At 34.3% G+C, this 24,568-nt stretch overlaps 1 protein-coding gene across 1 annotated transcript; it reads left to right on the top strand.

Annotated features, from left to right (window-relative positions):
* Positions 1-23,716, top strand: smad10a (SMAD family member 10a). Its single transcript, XM_058753885.1, is given in 13 exon segments — positions 1-339; positions 2,940-3,180; positions 9,197-9,371; positions 9,533-9,556; positions 9,815-10,033; positions 10,114-10,204; positions 10,206-10,318; positions 12,188-12,283; positions 12,381-12,434; positions 12,568-12,751; positions 14,377-14,545; positions 15,798-15,936; positions 18,070-23,716. Coding segments are annotated over 13 exon segments (1,809 nt in total). The 5' UTR covers positions 1-247; the 3' UTR covers positions 18,282-23,716.
* Positions 23,717-24,568: the final 852 nt, after the last annotated feature.

Raw genomic sequence — 24,568 nt, forward strand, 5'->3', positions numbered from 1 at the left:
CAGTCGCGCCGATATGTCAATGCAGACGCGACCCAGACAGACCTCGGCCCTGGGGCCCAGCCGTGAGAGCCGCGTCGTGATTGGCTGAGCGCCGCCGTCCTTTTGAGACTCGCCTTCCTATTGGCTGGAGCCGGGCGAGACGCTCACTCGCACAATGTCTACCCGCTTTTGTTATTGTAGCGAGCGGCCAGGATGCGGAGACAGCGAGCCTGATAGTCCGCTATCGACTCCGATACACTCAAATTAGATGTTGGAGGGGGAAGGGGGACAAGATTTACTACCTCGCCGTCCTTGTCCAGAAGACAGCTTTTCGCTATTCTCCAACAATACGACCGATGTGTGAGTGTTTTAACATTTTCTGTGCGTCTGTTTTATTCATTTTTAAATGCACGTTGCACCGCTCGAGACCGTATCAGAAACTGAGCGGATTCTGCGATACGTTTCGCTCGTTAGGAAGCATATTGCGTCTGGCCGTGTCGTAATAACTCATCTTTGCCCTTGTCTGAGCTCCGAAATATTTCGCAACTGTCTAGCGTTTGAATAGCCTACTGTCTCGAGACGCTGACATGTCCACCCTCTCACAACAAGTTCGCGAGCAGGAGGCTGTTCATGCAACAGTTCGCCTTGATTTTATTGACCCGACTAGTTAGTTGGTTTGCATGGCACCTTAACTTGCTCTTATCCAGCGCGAGCGCGTGAAATGTTTAGACCGCGGACTCGATGACGTCATGTGACCAAATATGGCATCTGCGCCGCTGCGTTTGTTTGCCTGCAGAGCACTCAACAGTTTGGCTTTAACTTTGCATGACATTTTATGAGCTGTAATATCATCCTACAGTACGCTGGGGATGTGTTGGATGAGGTATTGTGTGTAGTTTAAACATGAGGGCTTTCTACTGCATTAGGCCTAGTGTTATTATAATTATTTCAAGTAATATATACAATATTGCATGTTAAAGTCTGCGTCTTAAAATGGGAGCCTAACAACCATTCGTTATTATGTGATATCTAAAGCTGGGTTTGGATCCGAATGTTCTCTAGAATCAGGCCACCGTACACTGTACTACTATATATATGATGAAATAACAGAGTAATACACCCAGATAAGAAGAGAGGAATAATGCATGAGTGTTTCTGTCAGAAGAAACTAAAAAGAAACCGCTTTCTCAAATATTACAGCTTGTGAAATCACTTCATCTGATAGCATTGTACATTCTGTCTTAATGTAAAGTTGTTCCTCTGGTGCTCTGCCTCAAGGGCCACTTGCGCAGACATGGAGAGCATCGCCGAGTCTGATAATAAGGGTCTCAGAGAAGCTCCCCCCAGATTAGAGTTGATGATGCTCAGAGATCTGAAGTGTCAGGATCCGACCAGCTCTCAATTACCACCGCACTCTAGAAATCTTGCACTTTTGCACTTGCAACATCTCATGCAAAGATCACAGGGGTTTTTCATCACAGAAACATGAAGTTCTGCTTCTTATGTACGGAATACAAATTCAAGTTCATCACTGCTGTATAAACCACCTCAGTCACTTGCAGCATATGCGGGTAAAATTTTTTTTGATATCTCGGTTTATTGTGCATGGAAAACTGGGAGTATGTGGCCTAAATGTCGTATTTTCGAGTTCTGACCAAACAAAGTCATATTTACGAGTGCAGGAAATCAGATTTCTTGATAAAACGCGAGTTGCCGAGTTGTGATGTTGTCATTGTGGAAACACTGATCTATAACAGATATCATAGGCCTATCTGTAACCTATAGAGATCAGTGAGAGGATAGCAATTCGTTCGTAAGAACGAATGCCTGACTTGGAAGTACGAGTTTCCAAGGTGAACTTGAAGGCAGCATAAGCCATTTGTTGGCTGGCTCCTTACTCTAAATGCTACTGCTTTTTGGCTTTTTTAAACATTTGGAATATTTGGAATTGCATGCTAATCTACTACTCTTACTGTTTCCGCAGTATGCATGCTGTGCAAATATGCAGTTTTTGTATACATGGAGCAAATGACCTATTACAGTGTGCAGCAATATGACAAAGCACACCGTATGCAATACTGTATCCCATAATCCAATGCACTCAACTTCCATTCCCAGTGTGACAAAAGTGTGACTCATTATTTGATCAAACTGCCACAAGACTGACACTTTTATACAAAATGTAATACAACAATACAAAATGACAGAGCATCATCTTGACATTCAGGAAAAGGAATTAAAAAGACATGCACAGTTAACGAGACAGTTCACCCAAAAATGAAAATTCTGTCATTAATTACTCACCCTCATGTCGTTCCAAACCCGTGAGACCTTCGTTCATCTTCAGAACACAAATTAAGATATTTTTGATGAAATCCGAGAGCTTTCTGACCTTCCATAGACATCAATGCAACTGACACATTCAAGGCCCAGAAAGGTAGTAAGGACATCGTTAAAATAGTCCATGTGACATCAGTGGTTCAAAGACTGACACGGAAGAGAAGAAATTGTTGAATAAAGTTATTTTTGTTTTCTTTGTGCACAAAAAGTATTCTTGTAGCTTCATTTGCTACAGTTGAACCACTGATGTCACATGGACCGTTTTAACAATGTCCTTATAACCTTTCTGGGCCTTGAATGTGTCAGTTGCATTGATGTCTATGCAAGGTCAGAAAGCTCTCGGATTTCATCAAAAATATCTTAATTTGTGTTCTGACGATGAACAAAGGTATTACGGCTTTGGACCGACACAAGGGTGAGTAATTAATGACAGAATTTACATTTTTGGGTGAACTATTTTAGGAAACTGAGCATAATTATAACTACGCTATATTGAGCGATTATACTACTAATGTCCATGAAGCATTACTACGCTACTGACAGTGTGTTGGCACACTAGATGCAGCGTGTAAGTGTCATGTGTTGATGCTGCTGTTCTGTTTTCCCATCTGTCAGAGCAGCAGGATGTCCGTAAACCCTCCCAACAGTAATGACGCCTGCCTCAGTATCGTGCACAGCCTCATGTGCCACAGGCAGGGCGGCGAAAATGAGGGCTTCGCCAAGCGTGCCATCGAGAGCCTGGTCAAGAAACTGAAGGAGAAGAAGGACGAGCTGGACTCCCTCATCACCGCCATCACCACCAACGGAGTCCATCCCAGCAAGTGTGTGACCATCCAGAGGACGCTGGACGGACGCCTACAGGTGAACCACGCTTACAGTAACTGACGTTCAACCATTAACATTCGCTTTATTGCTTTACTGCAGTGAATTCCAGGAATCCCTCCAAATGTTAATGCTGAATGGACTGAGTAGATGAGTCATGTCTTGATTTGGCAGGTTTTTCTTGTCTGCTTTACTCTGTGTTAGATGGCTTTTTCAGACAGGTACTGAATTGCTGTTTTAGGCTGTCATTCTGTCAATGTGAAGGTTTGATCGGACATGACACAGAAGGTGTTTAAAGGTGTTTAAAGGGTTTCATGGGACCTGTTCGGTGAGGATGTGTCTTTGTCACAAAAAACTAGACTAGATTGGCCAAGTCGATTATTTGGTAGATATTGGCCATTTAGTGCTGTCAATGAACAATGTATACAATAAAAATAAATAAAAGAAAAAGCGTAATATAGTGTAAATATGTAAAAGAGTAAATCTAGTATAATAATAAATAAATGCCCCCCTGCATACCCAAATGCTTTCAAATGTTTAAGAAATCCAATATTTTATGGAGATAGCAATGTTTTGGTCATGATTCCGTTGTTTCATTAATTTGTGACAGCGGTTACAAATTAAACACGAATTAAACAAAACAAACAAAGTAAATAAATAAATACAATTTTGTTCATGCAAACTACAGCAGATTGATTCTCTTTTCTGAGTAAATATTGTGTAAAATAATTCCTTTAATTCCCACAAATTTAAAATTCACATCTTATTTAGGATCAATAAATTATATATATATATATGTATACACACTCCTTTGTAAAAAAATTTAAATATTTTTGAAAGAAATCTCTCACCAAGGCTGCATTTATTTGATCATAAATTCAGTAAAGACAGCAATATTGTGAAATATTATTACCATTTAAAATATCAATTTTCTATTTGCATATATATTTTTGTTTTCATGCAAAGCTGAATTTTCAGCATCATTACTCCAGTCTTCAGTGTCACATGATCCTTCAGAAATCATTCTAATATGCTGATTTAATGCTCAAGAAACATGATTATGAACATAACATTATAAATGTCTTTACTGTTGCTTTTGATTAAATTAATGCATCACTGTATTAATAGAAAAAAAATCTTACTGACCCCAAATTTTTGAATAAAACCAGACATAGAACTTATACTGATGGCAAATACAAGTCATAAGCAACGGAAGTGTAGTAATCACATGCAGTAAACATATTTGATCATATTTAAATCCATACCGCAGATCTTCCTTGAAAAACGGCCCAGAAAATACAAAAATTGTTGTAGATTTTATCTAAGATTCATCATCTGTCCCGCTCTGTAGATATCGGTTTTGCAATCGGCCGTTTTAAACTCATATCGGTCAACCACTGTATAAACTCCCTTTCTCCAGTCTAGAATAACTTTGGAAAGTGTGTTTTCCTGCATTGTTCACACAATTGTGTTTCCCCAAATCTATTTGTGAATCCTGCGATAAATAAAGTCAGACAATGTAAATAATCAAGGCATTGTCCGTTGAATAAACGTAGTGATTGGGTGTTGCTTTGAGGCCCGGCTCTAATCGCATCCACACCACCCACATCTGAACATACGGCTTTCTTATGGGAGATGGATGCAGTCGCAGCTTCAGCCAATGCTAATAGCTTCCTGCCTGTAGCATCGGTCTCCATGGATACTAGATGATTGACAGCAGCTACAAAGAGAGACATTCATCACAAGGCCTTTGACTGTAAACCTCAACAACCTCAAAGTAAAAGTGGTGGTTTATATGGAGAAGGATGGCGTCTGCGCGGTTTCCCCACCCTTCGGTATGGGCAGATTTAGAGGGAGGGGTGTAGGAGAGGCTGTGAAGCTTGTTTTGTCTAAAACACAGGAAAGGGGCCGGGTTAACTTAAGGCCGTCTATTTTTTCCTCTGTGTAGAAGGGCTGCTGGTTGATAGTCCGTGCTGTTCTTTACACACAAGATGTGATGATATCCAGGCAACACAAGGGAAAAAAGCAGCGTATGTGCAGTAATAGAGAATCTGATGCTGTAAAGCCCAACTACTGAGTGAAGACATAATGTGTCACCTTTATTGACCTTATCATAGACGGTGAATGTATGGGAAAAAAAGAGACATTAAGTTACTATTGTAAAATAGCTGTATGATACACACACACACCTCTGACTGCACAGATATTATTAGCCTATCTGTTTATCACCAATATTCTTTACACAAACATTATTATTGCACCAAGTATGTATCTTTATGATGTACTCTATAGTAATGAACTATATTACTTGGTATAGGATTTTTAAAATTATAATTTATATATATATATATATATTTTAATTTATTTGAATATATATTTATTTATTTATGTGTTTACTTAATTGCATTGAATGTGCACTTGTAGTGTAGGCCTACTTCAAATCTTAAAAGTATGTTTAAAAATATTATCAATTAATAAATTTTGACTTTCAAGTACATTTTAACATTCATTATGTTTCAATAACTTTTTATCGCGCTTTAAAGAAATACATTTATTTTGATGTATTGACTAACATACTAAAGCATATGTAAAGTACTTGATTATAATTTTAACTAGTTTAGATTAATCGCATCCAAAATGAAAGTTTTTGTTTACATAATATATGTGTGTGTACTGTGTATATTTATTATGTATATATAAATACAAACACATACAGCATATATTTTGAAAATATTTACATGTACATGTTATATTCATATAAATTATATCATATTTAAATATATTTAATATATAAATGTAACATATTTTTCTTAAATATATGCATGCATGTGTGTGTATTTATGTATACATAATAAATATACACAGTACACACATATTATGTAAACAAAAACTTTTATTTTGGATGCGATTAATCATTTGACAGCACTAGTTTTAACTGTAGTGTGTTCTTCAATATTTCAGTTAATGTTAATATATATGTTAACATTAAATGCACAAATACTAATATAGCAAATGTTAATATATTTAATGTTAATATAATGTGCTAAATTGCAACTTCATCATTACAAATATATTTAAATACATGACGTACAAGATTCAATAGAAATGACATTAAATTATATTTCAGTTTATTATAAATGTTTGGTAGTGCATTCAGCAGCATATTTTAACCATATTTTAAAGACAATAAGTAATTATGAAATTACATATAAAGATGTACTTAAGTCCTAATTGTGTCAAAAAGCACTCTAAAGGTCAGCTAAAGGTTGCATTTAATATAAATTTGAACTGTAATACATTTTCATTTAATTGCAATTAACATGCAAAAATAGTCTGAAAATATTACATTATTATACTTTTTAAAAATAATACTATATTATTATATAATGGTACTAGGCCCGGCTTATATTAAGTGTACTTAACTACTATGTACTTACATTTAATTTAACCATTTGATACAAAGCGCTTATTGTGTACATACATATTTTTACATTTGAATGTTGAACCTGCCTCTATTTTTTTTAAACCTAACCAAACCACCAAACCTGCGCCTAACCGTATCCCAAAGTGTTTTGCAATTCAACATGAACACAATAAGTACAGTGTGCCTAACAATTAATTATAATTTTTTATTATTATTATTAAGTACATACTAGTATTTAAAGACACCTATATTAAAAAAGTGGGACCTACTATATGTGACCCTGGACCACAAAACTAGTCTTAAGTGTCAATTTTTCAAAATTGAGATTTATACATCATCTGAAAGCTGAATAAATAAGCTTTCCATTGATGTATGGTTTGTTAGGATCGGACAATATTTGGCTGAGATACAACTATTTGAAAATCTGGAATCTGAGGGTACATAAAATCAAAATATTGAGAAAATCACCTTTAAAGTTGTCCAAATTAAGTTATTAGCAATGCATATTACTAATCAAAAATGAAGTTTTTATATATTTACAAAATATCTTCATGGAACATAATCTTTACTTAATATCCTAATGATTTTTGGCATAAAAGAAAAATCAATAGTTTTGACCCATACAGTGTATTTTTGGCTATTGCTACAAATATACCCCAGCGACTTAAGACTGGTTTTGTGGTCCAGGGTCACATATTATTTTATATTACAGTGTAACCACATTTAACATATCTTTCTGATTCTTTCTGGTTTGGATGTTGATATCCATCAAGATATTTCATGCTATTAAACGGAAATGAAAAATATTCCTACATTTCGTTCCACAATGAATGAATGTAAACATAATTTTTGGATATTTAGAAATAAACATCAAAAATCTCACAAGTTGATCTTCAATTTTGTGGATTTTACCCCCGATACATTCGTTAAAGCAATTTTAAGCGTTTTGAGCAACAACATCCCAAAACCACAGTAAAATCACTAGCACATGGTTATTGCGTTAATAGATGTTTGGTAGTATTATTCATCAGAACATGTTCACCAATGTTTGTCAGATGTGTTTCAATATGTAGGTTTTATAAAGACAAACAAGTTGACTTTTCAAATTTTAATGCAATTTTTAATAATGAATAACATTAGCATTTTTGTATATAATGTAATGTATAATTTTAATGTATAATGTAATGGAGATGTCCACCTGGTGTAGGTAAGTTTAGTGACCAGCGAGACTCTGGGGTTTGAACCCTGGCCCTTTTGGTTAGCAGCCCCATCACATTTGTTTCTGTTTCAGTCCATCTGCCTAAATGGCACTGACAGCTGGATTTATCCCTCTGCTCAGCTCTCTCTCGTATCATGCTGCTAGCGCACAACTGTAGCGTCATGCCTCTAGTGTTAATCTACAGAGGATTATCATATCACACACACGTCCTCCTGCTGCCCCGCTACTCCAAACACACACGGGCAGCTGTGATACGCACTCAACTCAACTCAACACATGACCTTACGCTCGGTGTGCTTTCAGGATCATGTGACGCTCTTTTGTTATACTGCGTTCCTGTCACATACGTGCTGTGTTCAAACATTTTGGTGCGTCTTTAGCAGAAGTTTGAATTGTGCTTTTCAGAGTGGCATTGCGTTTGGTCATATGATCCAATGCACTGAGCCATATCACTCATATGGGCAACATGAGTTTGTTCAGTTCCTGATCTCGGTTCCCATCTTTCAATAATAGACTTGCAGGCCAAAAGTAAAATTTAAAACAATGCCTTTGCCGAAGAGTGTGAGGAATCAATAGTTAACCAAAATGAATTACATTATATAAAACTTAAATAAAATGTATGTTTTACAAATTGTGATTTTAAAATCGCATGTATTTCACGCAGTTTAAATATGCTAATATGTATAAAAAATAAAAATACATCATTATAATACATTAAATGCGATATTATTGTTACCTAAAGCTAAAGCTAGCTTTCAAATGTAGCTTTGAAAGTTATTGAAATAAGGCTGAAATAAAATAAAATATAAATATTAGATGGAAAAATAAAAAGTAATTACTGAAATGCATTACTATAAATATATACATTTGTTAATATAATGTATAATACATTAAAAAACTGAATAATTTTTTAAAAACATAAAATTATTAAAACAAAATGAAAACTGAAAATATAAATACAAATGCTATAATTTATTGTAGTTAATTATAATTTACTAAACTATAATTAGTTAGTAAATAATATTAAAATAACACTGTAGTGATGATCACATCATTTAGTAATAGATTAAAATTGCTAGTGTTTGATAAGGTATGCTTTAATGATTATGAAAATAATCAAATTAAACCAAATCATGACCTGAAATCATGTTTCAGATATCATGGTGTATGGCTGCATCATTTCGACAATAATTTATAAAAATTATTAATTTAATTGTGTGAAATATTTAAACCACTAATATCCATTTATATTAACGCTTGGAACATTGGAAAAATTTTCCATGACTGGTTAATATCTACATTATTATTGTGCAGTACTTAAGAGATTATTTTTCCTTCAATATTATTGTACTATGTTGTAATCCTCATTAACTCTTCCTTTTCTTTTTTTTCCTCATGTTTTCTTTTTGTAGGTTGCCGGTCGTAAAGGTTTTCCTCATGTAATCTACGCGCGGTTGTGGCGCTGGCCTGACCTTCACAAGAACGAGCTGAAGCATGTGAAATTCTGCCAGTACGCATTTGACCTCAAATACGATAATGTCTGTGTCAACCCTTACCATTACGAGAGAGTGGTGTCACCAGGCATCGGTGAGTCTGCTGTCCTTTCATTCATCACCGTGAGCTAAGAGATTACTGAGCTGTGTGCAGCACTTCCTGAGTCTGCAAAAATACAGTCTCATGCTTTTCTATCAGTGCAGGAAAACATATTGTAATAAGTTTTTCTCTTTTTTTCCCCCTCTCATATCAAGTTGGTCTCAGTCTTCAAAACACGGGTAAGTTATGCAATAATCAGTGTTGGGAAGTAACTAGTTACATGTAATGGAATTACGTAATTTAATTACAAAATAAATGTAATAGTAATCAGTTACAGTTACTGAGAAAAAAAATGTCATTAAATCTGAAAATGTTAACGATTTCAAAAAAGATTCACTTAAGTCCCAAATGAATCTGTTATTTAAAAAAACAAACAAAAAAAAATTATGAACTGACTCTGTAAAATAAATTCAATTTGTCCTCTGGCTGGTATGTAGGTCCCACTGGCAGACTAATAAAGGAAGAGTACAGCCACGACTGCATTCAGATGGACGTTCCCCCAGGCCTGCCTCCTCAGCAGGACCACCAGGGGGCGATGAAACTCCCTCCTCCGGACCACTACGGCCAGCCACTGCCTCCTCTACAGCTGCCTTCAGAACCCAGCCGCGCCCCCCCACCGGTCACCCTTTACTCCAACATGCCCCTCTCCCCCACCGGTAAGTGCTGACCGCTGGCCACGCCGGACTCACAGTTGTTGTAATCACAGTATCATCTTCCAAACTCTCATGTGTTTCAGCTTCAGGCTCTATGATGCCGATGCAGGGAGGTCACGGTGAAGGCTTACTTCAGATTGCGTCTCCTCAGGGTCAAGTCATGGCCCCTACACCTCCCCTCCACCCCCACACATGGACCCCCACAGACCCCCGTCCCACCCCAGCCTCCACCCAACCAGAACGGCTACAACAGCTCCAAACACTCCCAGACGCAAAGCTCCTTTCACAGTGAGTATCACACCACGTCCTAACCAATCACAACGCGACTAGTGATAAATCCTGTTTGTGTTAATTTGGGTTTTTGACCAGTGTTACAAATACCATGTTTACATGTACGTCATTTTCTGATTAAGGTTATAATAACAATAAATGATGCATAATTACAAGCAAGTAACCTTAAAGGCTTCCATATACTTCAAACAAAATTGAAGAACGAACTGATGTGACGTCATTTCGAACAAAATCTGGCCAAAACGAAGTTCGAAACGGCTTGCCAAAGCAAACTTTCCAGAAAAGTTCATTCTGGCTGCAAACACTTTCGTTCTACCATTGGTCCGTGACGATTACGTCATAGGAGGTGTGTGCTGAGGCCCCGCCTTCTTTCACGTGGAACTCTTCTCTGGGTTTATTTTTCATCTGTCGAGTCCTTTGACGTGAGATGTCCGCAGGTAAAAACATGAACACAGTGGAGAGCCGCTTTATAGCCTAAAAGAAAATAAAGTTGTGCTTCTGATGAAATGAGACACTGACACTGTTTTTCATGTTTAATACTGCCGATTGCTTTTAAGCAATTTATTGAATAAAGTGCCATGTAAATGCATGTGACGTGACTTCACGGGAATGCTATTTGCAGAGCTTGTGCAAACATAATTATGTTGCTATGATCAGATGCTTTTTAAAAAGAAATGCTTGCCGTTTTCTAAATATTTGTTGTTTATTTTCTTACTGAGGGGAAAGTGCGCAGCACATATTTACATATTCATTTAAACGTTGCTTTCATCAGAGTGGGCGGCGTCGGGATGTTCGCTAACAGTATACCGCTGCACAGGTATTTCGAACTTCGTTTTACCCCTAAATGAAGAACGAAAAGGAACTTCGTTTTGAGTATATCGGGGCCTTAAGACAAACCCTAATCCTAACTCTAACCATTTAGTAAGTACATGTTATTAATGAATATTACTCAGTACTTAAATGATAATTACACTGTAACAAGAACACCTTAAAATAAAGTAACCTGAATTTGCATTTTCAGTAAGCCTGTCTGCTGTTTTTGTTCAGACCAATGAACAAAAAAATCAACCCATATGCAGCAAACACACAGTTATTAATGTGAACCAGTGGATCGACAAGAATCTAATGCTAAAGCATTATAGAAATCTAAACAATTAAGATTTTTAGATTTTTACAGTCATTTTGCAGTTTAATGTGTTATCATAGACATTGCCCTACAGTGCTCATATGGTATTAGATTTATTTGTGCAGGTCTTAAAAGGTTTTAAAAGTCAATATAATATACATATATACATATATATGTAATTAAATTTTAAAATCCTGCAGATACCCTGTAGTAATAAGTTATTTAAGTATTATTTTTATACTATTATATTATTTAATAAATAAAACCTGTTTCTGTCAATTAATATTAATATTATTATTTTTATGTATTATTAAAGTTATTTATATTTTTTATAACCTTTATTTTTACATTTTGAGTTTTATTTTAAATTTTGTTTACATTTTAGTAATTTTGTTTGTTTTTTACTTTTGTATTATTATTACTTTTTAAATATTTTTCTTTAGTTTTATATTTTTTTCTTTTCTTTTAGTTGTGATGTTAGTAATTTGTGTTTTAAGTTGAAGTTTTTCATCTAACATTTTTGATTTTATTTCAGCTTTATTTAAATTTAATGAAACCTTGTATATGTATGTAATAAACAGTGTATATCAAACATCACGTATATTGGCCGTGGGTTTGGCATGTACTTACTCTTTCAGTGTAAGATAAAATACATGTCACTGGAAACTTGTTGTGTCATGGCTGTTTAGGTGTTACGATCTTTTCACTGCTTATACTTTCTAATCTCTAAATTGCTGCAGCAACCTGGACAGGCAGCAGCACAGCCTCCTACACTCCTGTAGGACCCCAGCAAAACGGACGTGGCCACCAGCCTCCTCTCCACCACCCACACTTCTGTACGCTTGCCTTAAACATTGCTAACAACATGGATGCAAATATACCATTATATTTAATAGAACTGAATTCATCCATTATTGTTTCTTCTTTTGTCAGGGTCTCAACATCACAGTTCAGCATCTTTCCCCCCTCCAGTCTCCAACCATCCAGGTTTATACTTTATATCATCTCCACTAAAACACACAATACAACACATTCAAATGATCTGAGATAAAAAAAGAAGAAGAAATGAATACTTCTTTTCAGCAAGGACACATTAAATTGATCAAATGTGCATCCACAGGTCCCGAGTTTTGGTGCTCCATCTCCTACTTCGAGATGGACGTGCAGGTGGGGGAGATGTTTAAAGTGCTGTCCAGCTGTCCGGTGGTGACGATTGACGGGTATGTGGACCCCTCAGGAGGCGACCGCTTCTGCCTGGGTCAGCTCAGTAATGTGCACCGCACAGACGCCAGTGAGCGCGCCAGGTATGTGTCACACAACTGTTCCAGCCATTAAACATCTCAGTGTGGTTATTAGAGCTGAGTCATATACTGAATATTTATGATTTACTCAATATTGTTTTGTTGCAGATGTAAAGCCAACAGTGTGAATATGATAAGGATTTTAATGTCCTTTTTATTTAGCTATTAAGCTTTAAAGACCAATGCCAGTACACTTGTTCCATATTTATTCTTTTATCACAACTTAAATTAAATTTTTAATGGCATCAAACAAAGAAAGAAAGGTAGAGATGCAGACAGTTTGAAGCTATTGAAGAAAGACATTTTTGGAGCAAGGAGAATCAACAAAATATTTTAGCATTAAAAAAAGGGCACTGACTACATGTTTTAATGCAATTTATGACTTTTTGGCTACAGTTCACTGCACCGTGGTGTTAATGTTAAAGATGTGAATTGAATGTTATTTTAATATTACTTATATACAATTATAGTATTTATTAATTTAATAATATTTAAATAAATATTATATATATATATATATATATATATATATATATATATATATATATATATATATATATATATATATATATAATTATATAAAGAATTTTAAAATTATATTAATTAAATAATTAAAATGATATGTTAATGTTATTTTAATTTATGTTTTAATAATTTGATGTGCTTGTCATTTTATTAGTTTTTGTTGTTTTACTTATTTCTATTTGACTTCAGTTTTAGTTTAACATTTCAGTTTTAGTAACTTATTTATTTCATTTTTTAGTAATTTATTTTTAAGATTAAGTTTTTAAAAATTTAATATTTAGATTTTATTTAAGCTTTATTTTGATTAATGAAATAAATAGTTTTAGTTTTACCTAACAACAATAACAAGCTGCATGAATTAGAATAGTGGTGATAAATTGTAAAAATAAATTTATAAAATAATTTTAAATAATCAAAACTGTTAAAAATACATTTTGTTAACTGAAATACAGCGAAAAGGACCAAAGCACATCACAAAATTTAAACTTAAACAAAAATAAAAAATTGCATTAAAAAAACTAAAATAAAAGCTAATTCAAAATATTAATACCGGTAAATACTAAAACACAATATGTGAATCATGCTGAAATAATACTGATTACTCTTAAAAGATAAAATCTGTATATATATATATATATATATATATATATATATATATACACACACACACACACACACACACACACACACACACCTATCTATATATATGCGATGATGAAAATCATCAAAAGGCTGAAAAATATCAAGCTATATTGTCCAGTCAAAATGGCTGTATGTGTGTGATATGTGTTTATTTGTGTATAGATGAATTTCACAGGTTTTATGTTTGTCTTAACACACGCCTCAAAAAACGTCTTACTGTGCCAGATTGACACTGTGATAAACAATAATAAACAAACAGATTATGCGAGAATAACAGCCGGGAAAAACTGGATTTAAGAAACTGATGAAAAGAAATGTAAGCGTATCAACAGACAGAGGCACATCTGGTTTTGGTTATGACACTCGGTGATATGTGTTTATGTGTGTTACGTAACTATCTGATGGAAGCAGAAATGTTGTAAAGGCAGTGCTGTTTCAGTGTCTTGTCGCTCTGTCTGCAGGTTGCACATAGGTAAAGGAGTGCAGCTAGAGTGCCGCGGCGAGGGCGATGTGTGGATGCGCTGCATGAGCGATCATGCTGTCTTTGTGCAGAGTTACTACCTGGACAGAGAAGCGGGTCGGGCGCCAGGAGATGCAGTGCACAAAATCTATCCAGGGGCCTACATAAAGGTAAATAATACCAGCTTCGCTTTGAACCCATGAAAACTGTGGATGGCTAAGATGAAACACTTAAGGGGGTCATCATATTTTTAAAATTATTTATGGGACGAAATAGTGCAATGTTAATAGTGCCAGTCAAATAGCATTGACTTTTGTAGAAAACTAGATCGTGGGTGATGAGGAATTAGATGCAAGTTTTTAGCTTTGAATTTTTTTATTGTATATTTTAGCGTTTTTTTTTTTATCTACATTTTACTCGTTAACTACAAAATAAATAAATAAATCACAAAAAAGACTACATAGATTAAACACATTACAAAATACAATGATTAAAATATAAATCACTTTTCAAATTAATAAATAGATATATTTAGTTTATAGTAATTTATATTTAATCTTTGAAATACTGCTTTTTTTGTAGTTAAAATGTAACACTTCAAAATTCAAAATGTAAATAAATCACTTTTCATGATTTAAATGATGATGAATTTTTATATGAATATATAAATAAATGGACGGAAATTTTTGTATAAATTACATAAATGAATGGATTAATTTATACCAGCTGCTTATGTAATTTATTTTTAAAAATTAATGTTTTTGTGGTTAAAAACATAGTTCATGTAACAAAATAAAGCAACTAAAGCATCTACAAGCATTTAAATCTATTTATTGTCAATTAGAAAAGTTTGACCTTTTGTTTTTATGTAAAAAAACGGTATTAAAAAAATTAAATAAGCAACTTGTCAATGTCTGTTTGTCCATTTGAAAGGTTATTACATTTTTGAATGATTGTTTTTGTGTAGTTAAATTATAAAATGTAGTTACATGTAACAATAAAGTAAACATACATTTTTAAATGCAAACAAAATAAAATATAAAAAAATGTAAATAAATATCAGATAAATTTAGACAAGTTCCTTATTTAATTTTTGAAATATGATTTTTGGGTATGTTTTCATAGTACATGGTAGTGCAATCATGCTGTTATTATTATTACATCTTAAATAATCAAGGAAAAGTTCACCTAATATGTAATTCCAGCCTCGATGGGCAGTGACTACCTTTGTGCACTTGAGAGCTCTGTATGTATTTTTGCTTCCTGTCACATTAGATTTGCTTGATCCAGAGCTTGACTTTTTTTTTAAGCCTGTCCAAATGACTTTTCGTCAGCCGTTGTTTCAGGACACCGCAGCGAGGTCTCTGTATGTCATTGCTGTGCTGATAGCAGAAGTGTGAGCGTGTTGTTTGGTTTCTGCAGGTCTTTGACCTCAGGCAGTGCCACAGGCAGATGCAGCAACAGGCGGCCACGGCACAGGCGGCGGCGGCAGCGCAGGCCGCGGCGGTGGCAGGGAATATTCCAGGACCAGGAAGTGTTGGTGGAATCGCTCCTGCAGTCAGTGAGTGTCTGCCTCATTCACCGTGAAGTCAAAATGAGGGTTTTGGAACATTAACTGTGTGGCCACGTACGCACTGCAGCTAAATTTAATTGTCAATTCACCTTTAATCCTTAATCCTGTTCTGTAAAAACACAGTTTAGTAATTTATGGCAATGACAACCACGTTCTACAACTGAACTGATTCCCAGGTACAGGTGACAACCACATTTACATAAATTCTAGGCAGTGTGTACAGACCTGAATTGAACAACTAGTTGTTAATGACAAATTTAAACGCATTATGTCTTTCTGTGTGTGGTGGTATGTTGTGACTCATTAGTGTTGCCAGATCTTCCTAGAAAAAAGAGTAAATAGAACAAACTCATGATGAACTTAAATCCAAACGCATTATCTTGGAAATACAAAATATAATGACCTGCACGTGCCTACTTTATTAACTCCATAAACTGGATCACATTATAAGCTGAGCCCAAACAACAATCCCAAAGATGCTTAAAAAGCATTGCTTATAATACGTGGACATGGCGACCCTTCAAGAGCGTGCTCTGTGAAGCAGCTTTTCAAACATGAACAATTTAGTCAAAATCACGTTCATAACAAGTCATTGGTTGCTGCAATATTACTTTAGTTAAAATTTAAATTTCAAAAAATGAAAGTGTAAAAACGTTACGTAGGTTTACTGTCGAGAAAATATGCTGTACAATTAATTTATATATAAAATAAATATTTTACAAAATATTTTGGAATCCTAAATTGCTGTAAAATAAAAGCCATATGTCCAAATAAATTATGTTCCAAATTTTAAGTTGATATTACAAAAATTTAGGTTTTGATTAGGCATTATACCAAAAATATCCACCAGGTGACACCCAAACTCCATTGAATTTTTAAAAGCATTTTCCCGTCACAAATTAGTGAATTTCTCACAATATTATGTCCGTCACAAAATAACCACAAAATATGGAACTTTGAGACTCTTTTCCAACAATGTGTTTTGTCAAGATTAGAACAAAGTCTTGATTATAAAAAAAAAAACTGTAGCAAATTTTGTAAAATGACACTTGACACAGCTAGAGGGAGGAGCATATTAAAAGGATTTAAAGAACCATTTCCATGGTAATGCAAAATGGTTTTCACAGGATGAATTTTGAGTGTTTTGAAGCTTTCGATTGATATCTAATTTACAATGATTACTAAAATATTTGATAGGGAAAAAAGGCAATAAAAAGAGCACCAGTTAAAGAGACAGTTCACCCAAAATGAAAATGTTCTCATTAATTACTCACCCTCATGTCGTTCCAAACTCGTAAGACCTTCGTTCATCTTCAGAACACAAAATAAGATATTTTTGATGAAATCTGAGAGCTCTCTGACCCTCCATAGACAGCAATGTAATTTACACGATCAAGGCACAGAAACGTAGCAAGGACATCGGTAAAATAATCCATGTGACATCAGGGGTTCAACCATAATTTTACAAAGCTACGAGAATACTTTTTGTGCGCAAAGAAAACAAAAATAACGACTTTATTCAACAGTTCTGTGTCAGTAGCACCGTACTTGGATACATTGTTTACATCGTTTACACTTTGATCTGAATGTAAACAACGTATCCGTGTACATATGTTGCATATGATGTTTACGTATGTGATACTCTCCAAAATTGCGTTATAGGGTGACGTGGAGGAGATGAATTGTTGAATAAAGTCATTATTTTTGTTTTCTTTGTGCACAAAAAGTATTCTCGTAGCTTTGTAAAATTACGGTTGAACCATTGATGTATCATGGAATATTTTAACGATGTCCTTACTACGTTTCTGTGCCTTGATTGATAGTGTAAGGATCCTTGTTGTCTGGGTCAGAAAGCTCTCGGAATGCATCAAAAATATCTTAAATTGTGTTCTGAAGATGAACGAAGGTCTTATGGGTTTGGAACGACATGAGGGTGAATAATTAATGACAGAATTTTTATTCTGGGTGAACTATCCCTTTAACTGACAGTTACATCTGAAACTTTACAACAGAAAATAAGCCAACACTGGACAGAAATCTGTTTTGGTCAGTTTTATCATATAAACGTAATAGATTTTTTTGTCATCTCTGTAGCCTGACTTTGGGAATGTTTGTTTCCAGGCCTCTCGGCAGCAGCAGGGATTGGTGTGGATGATCTCCGGAGGCTGTGCATCCTGCGCCTGAGCTTCGTGAAGGGCTGGGGTCCTGACTACCCCCGGCAGAGCATCAAGCACACCCCCTGCTGGGTGGAGGTGCATTTGCACCGGGCACTGCAGCTGCTGGACGAGGTGCTGCACACTATGCCACTGGCAGACCCTGGACCGGCTAACTGAGAGCGAACAATACACAGCAAACACTCACCACACAGATACTAGACACACTACAGTAAGCGTGCGAAGAGCATTACGTGCTACAGTGTGCTTCGCACTTTTATCAGTCATTAGAATACCAATGAAAACACCACAGAAATTCACTATTCTAAAATTCATGTTTTGGAAAGATATTTCAGTGCATTTTCTTGTTCTATAGTGAAACGATGCATTTCTTTTTGGGTTAATCTCACAAAAACATGTCTAGGTCATATTTCGCTCTAATATCAAAAATATATTTGCTTAAAGACAATGAAGACTGGTTTTAGGAAATTTTTAATTTTTTTGCATTATGACTAGGGTTGCAAAGGGGTGGAAAATTTATGGAAATTTCCCAAAAATGGAAAATTCCCCAAATTTCCAAAGAATTCTAGAAATTTACCAGATGTTTTCTGCCCCTATGCAGCCCTAATTATGACATTTATTTTTTAATTAATTAAGCACATTTTCCTGCCAAATTCTGAATCATTCCTGCCAAAAGAACTGAACTGTTTCCAGATGTTTTGAGTTTGTTTGTTTATGCAATGGTGATTCTTATCAGATTACTGTATATTTTTTTTTTATACAATGATTTGTTTTAATAAATTCAGCATAAATTAAGGGAGGTCCAACAAATATAATTACAATTACAGTTATACAAATATAATAATTAATATTTGTACATTAGTCGTGGTATTTTTTGAACTGTCAGGTAGTATTCTCATTAAATATTTAAAAGTATAATTGTTATATATTTATATAAGAATAGTAATGAATAATAAAGAATAAAAGAATAATAATGTCAGATATATATATCATGATCATTTTAAAAATATTATTTCAATGAGAATTGGGGGGAATATGATTTATTTATCATGAAAATAATTCTGTAATTTTTATTTATTTTTTTGCATTTTCTTTATACAGAATATCATTTTCTATTTCTTTCTCTTGTTTTTATTGTGAAATATGGCCTTGACATGTTCTTGATGGGATTTGTGAGACTCATCCGTTCAAATTAGATGTATATACCTTAGCGCTATAGGTCTACTAATGAATGCAAGTTTACACAGGGTTGATTGCAGATTAAGTTCAGGGAAATAGCTTTATTGTTCATATGCCTTTCTAGCTTTGCACATCATGCAGTTATACTAAGAATTTTAGAGCCTAATAGTTTTGCAATACTGGTAGAAAAAGCTTAAAATTTAATTTATGGGTCAGTGTCTGAACATAAAGCAAAAGGCAAGAGTAACTGCCGCTTTTGCAGTGGCCTTGGTTCCAGAAGTATTTTTCCATTCATTCACTCCATGAGAGTTCTGAGCTACAAGATGAACATTGCAAAACATATGCATTTTAAATTTAAATGAGTTCGTACACTATATATTTGAAGTTTATGGCAAAATATTTGTTCAGATATTGGGTAGTGAGATTGACTCGAATCTCTGTGGAGAAAATGAATGGTATTTTTACTTTTGGAGCCATACGGTTGTGCTCCATTACACTCTGGTATCACACATACACACAACACGGTCAAAGACGACACAAGTGAGGAAGAGACTTTTCAACCTCCAATCAAGTTTTTTGCATAAACTCAGAATATCTTGAGATCCACGGGTTTGGTAGCACTAAATGCCTCAGAGCAAATCGCTATATTGGCGCTGGTCACTTCAGGAAGCGTTGGAAAGGACCAGCTGATGTTGATGCAAACCTGCCTCTGAGAGACAAACTGAACCAGACAGATAACAGGACAAACTGTCAAAACAAAATGCTCATCATCTCTGTGCTTGTGCTGTGCTCCTCTACATGTGGACCTCAACTCAGCTATGATGCTGCTTACTATCCAGGCATCTTATTAGTTAGACTTGCAATAGCCTTCCAGCTCCTTTATTTTCATACCAAAAAAAAGAAGAAAAAAATTGTTCAGCTTTAAAATGGTGGTATTAGTATTGTGATGCAGTTCGGTGTTTGTAACCAAATCATTTGCCATGTGGTGTAAGTCACCAAAGCCAGATTACCTCATGATAATCAAGCATGAACCCAGTGGATTTTTCTTTATGCCAAAATGTGTCTGGAATCTTCTACCTTCTGGACCTCATGCTCACCTCATTCTTTAACCAAATCAAAACAGGGCGTGTCTTGAACCGAATGTAGAGCCTTGATGCACCGACTGACCGATTTCAAACAACGGGTTTTTGCCAACACCAGTTACTCAGCTTTAGCATTTATCTCACCCAGAAACTCATGTCTGGATTGTGACCAAAATTCAGCCCTATACCACTATAACTTTTTGCAAACGGGTAGAACATCTAAACTTCACACTTTGAGCAATGAACATTATTGTTTTGCTGCCTTCCCAAATTGAAATGTCTATATTTTACTGTACACTTACAGTAAATTATGCATTTATTGAAAAGACCCTTCATTTTGGTTTATTTAAGATGTACATCCAGTACAAATGCAAATATTTCGTAACTGAAATATAATAGTAAATGTGGAACCTCATTATAGAACGTTAAAGTCAACATGAAATCAAGATTCATCCAGTTTACCTGATCTTATATTATTGACACCACAGGAATAAATTACATTTTCAAATACATTTCAATAGAAAACACTTATTTTAGATTGTAAAATATTTCATTATTATTTTTGTTTTACAGAGCCCTAGGAGACATGAGATAGGGAGGAAAAATTCTATTTTGTAAAATGATAACATTTTTATTTTCATTTTGTATTATAGTATTGCATTCCGCCAAGAAACCTTGCATTCTCTCACAAATTTGCGTAATTTGCATTCTTTCGCAAAAATGTGCGTTCTTGTAAAATATTTGCGATCTCTTGCACAACATTTGTCATCTCTGAAAATATTTGCAATCTCTTGTAAAAAAAAAAAAAAAAAAGAAAAAGTGATTTCTTGCAAAAAATTTGCAATCTCGTAAAACATTTGCCGTCCCTCGTAAAACGTGAAATCTCTCACAAAACAATTGTGATCTCTCGTAAAACATTTGCAATGTTGCACAATATTTGCCATCTCTCGCAAAATATTTGCGATTTCTTATAAACATTTGCCATCTCTTGGAAAATATTTGAGATCTCTTATGAAAAAAAAAATTGTGATTTCTTGCAAAAAAAATATGCAATCTCATAAAACATTTGCGAGGTCACGTAACATTTGCCGTCCCTCGTAAAGCGTGAAATCTCTCACAAAACAATTGTGATCTCTCGTAAAACATTTGCAATGTTGCACAATATTTGCCATCTCTCGCAAAATATTTGCGATTTCTTATAAACATTTGCCATCTCTTGGAAAATATTTGAGATCTCTTATGAAAAAAAAAATTGTGATTTCTTGCAAAAAAAATATGCAATCTCATAAAACATTTGCGAGGTCACGTAACATTTGCCGTCCCTCGTTAAATGTGAAGTCTCTCACAAAACAATTGTGATCTCTCGTAAAACAATTGCAATGTTGCACAATATTTGCCAATTCTCATAAAATGTGAAATCTTTTACAAAAAATATTTGTGATCTTGTAAAACGTGTGATTTTCTCCTGAGCATTTGCGAACATCTCGCACAACATCTCGTAAAATATTTGCAATCTCTCATAAAACAATTGCGATCTCTCGTTAAACATTTCGTTAGTGTTCCACTGAGAAACTTTGCATTCTTATGCAAAACATTTGCTTTGATCACTTGTAGCAAGAGAACGCAAAAGCATTGAAATACAATTTTTCCTCCCTTTAGGGCCTCCGTAGTTTTTACTGCATTTTTGATCAAATAAATGCAGACTTCTTATAAAAACATTACAAAATCTTACCATCCCTAAACTGCTGAACAATATTGTTTACGACGCCCACTTACTACAGCAGTTGGCTGTGAAATATGTTACATTACGGGAGTAAATACTTTGCAAATGGCATTTCATGTTGACTTTAATCAGTGCTTGAAAAGTGTTATCTGTGATTAGTCACAACTTAAAGAGAAACTATTTAGTAGAGGATCGTATGATGTTCTGCGTTCCCAGTATTGTTTCCATTGTAGTAATCTTTGTGCCTTTCCTTTGTGCTCCTTTGTTCATAGATAGATAGATTCTGCAATTACTAAAAAGCCCTTCCCAGTGATTCTCACGTTGATTATGAACATCGCAAACCTTCTATTGGTCTGAAATGTTCCAGTAGTTTTAAGCAATGAAGTACGTCAGGGATGTTTTAGTCGTCTTACAGTCATCGAGTGTTTTCGGGTTTTCGTCTGGACCCCACATGACGTTTGTAAATTGGGCGATGCAAAAGATGCAAACTCTTCATCTGCAGGGTTGTTCACATCGGCTCAGGTCACGTAGAGAATTATGAGCCTTTCGGGAAATTTATTGTAAAGCATAATGCCTTGTTTTATTTCTTTTTCGTGGCCGTCGGTTGCTATAAAACATTCAATTTAGATGTCAGGTATGCTCATTGTTTTGATGAGTGCCTTTGTGCTGTATTTCATTGGATATGTGTTACACATACATACACTGCGGATTAAATGCTAATTACAGTAAAGCTGTAGTTTTAATACAGATTTCAAAGGCACTTTGCAATGTACGCAATCAGTGTTGAGTTATCTTTAAACCAGTATGCTATCTTGAGGTCATTTTGGGTGAAATAGATTTAAGCTCTCGCATTACGCATCCAATACACACCTCGGTGGTGTAAAAACATACGTGTTGTATTTAAAGATTAAACATTTATAAAATAGACATAGGCAGGTATCTAAATGTCATTAGCAACTTCAGTGCATAACTTGCTTAGACTTACAGGTATGATTCGAAACATTTTATTGGCTTAAACCGTTTGCCAATTATATTACACGGTTCTCTGTCATTTCACGGTTTATTTTGCCTTAAAAAATGAAAATATTTTACAATTGAGCCCACGACGTTGTGACAAACGTACAGTTACTACTTCCATTGTAGAGTAACTTCACATGATTTCTCCCTCATTAGCTACTGTGTTCTGCACTGTAATTTAGATTTCATTCACTGTATTAAAGGTTTAGAAATTACTCCAAAAGTCCAAAGGATGACTTTTTTTTTTTTTTTCCTCAAAAATATGTGGCCTAGTCCCTTGTAACACTTTAACTAGAACGTGTGTGTTTTTTTTCACTGATGGCGCATACTGTATTGTGTAAGGATACAACCAACATGTGTGTCAGTAACATGACAATCACCCAACTGGAAGTCAGATCAACAGCATTCCATATGAAAACTATTTCTTACAAGTATTTATCAGTATGTTATCCAGTGTGAATATATTTGAATTGACTATTTTATTGATATTGTCATTTCAATTCTTGTTGTTATTATAATTATTCTATTGTTAAAGGACATTCTGCTCCTGTATGTTGACTGTACACCAAAGTAAAAAAAATCATTTTGATACAGATATGTTTTGTGATGCATTTATTTATGTCAAATGATGTTTATAAACAGTATATATCTTATATAACTTAAATACGTGGTTATACAATCATGGAAAACCTAGAAATATATAATATTTTAATATATATATATATATATATATATATATATATATATATATATATATTTTTTTTTTTTCAATTGAATTATTAACAATGATAATTTACTTAGAATTAAATATAATCACACACAGCTGTAGAAGACATGGAAATTCATTAGTATAAAAGTTCATATTTATACAAAAAACAAATTAGTATGTAATTTTCTTAAAATTTAATTAAATTAATAATAATAATAACTCACTTATAAATAAAAGTAATCGCAAACAGCTGGAAAAGACATGTCATATTTATAGAAATAAAATATTATATGTGACCCTGGACCACAAAACCAGTCTTAAGTCGCTGGGGTATATTTGTAGCAATAGCCAAAAATACATTGTATGGGTCAAAATTATCCATTTTTCTTTTATGCCAAAAATCATTAGAATATTAAGTAAAGATTATGTTCCATGAAGATATTTTGTAAATGTCTTACCGTAAATATATCAAAACTTCATTTTTGATTAGTAATATGCATTGCTAAGAACTTCATTTGGACAACTTTAAAGGCGATTTTCTCAATATTTTGATTTTTTTGCACCCTCAGATTCCAGATTTTCAAATAGTTGTATCTCGGATAAATATAGTCAGATCCTAACAAACCATACATCAATGGAAAGCTTATTTATTATTATATAAATTGACACTTAAGACTTGGTTTTGTGGTCCAGGGTCACATATATAAAAATAAGAATTAGTATATATTTTATTTTT

Source organism: Onychostoma macrolepis, chromosome 19, assembly GCF_012432095.1.
Source record: "Onychostoma macrolepis isolate SWU-2019 chromosome 19, ASM1243209v1, whole genome shotgun sequence".
Classification (NCBI taxonomy): domain Eukaryota; kingdom Metazoa; phylum Chordata; class Actinopteri; order Cypriniformes; family Cyprinidae; genus Onychostoma; species Onychostoma macrolepis.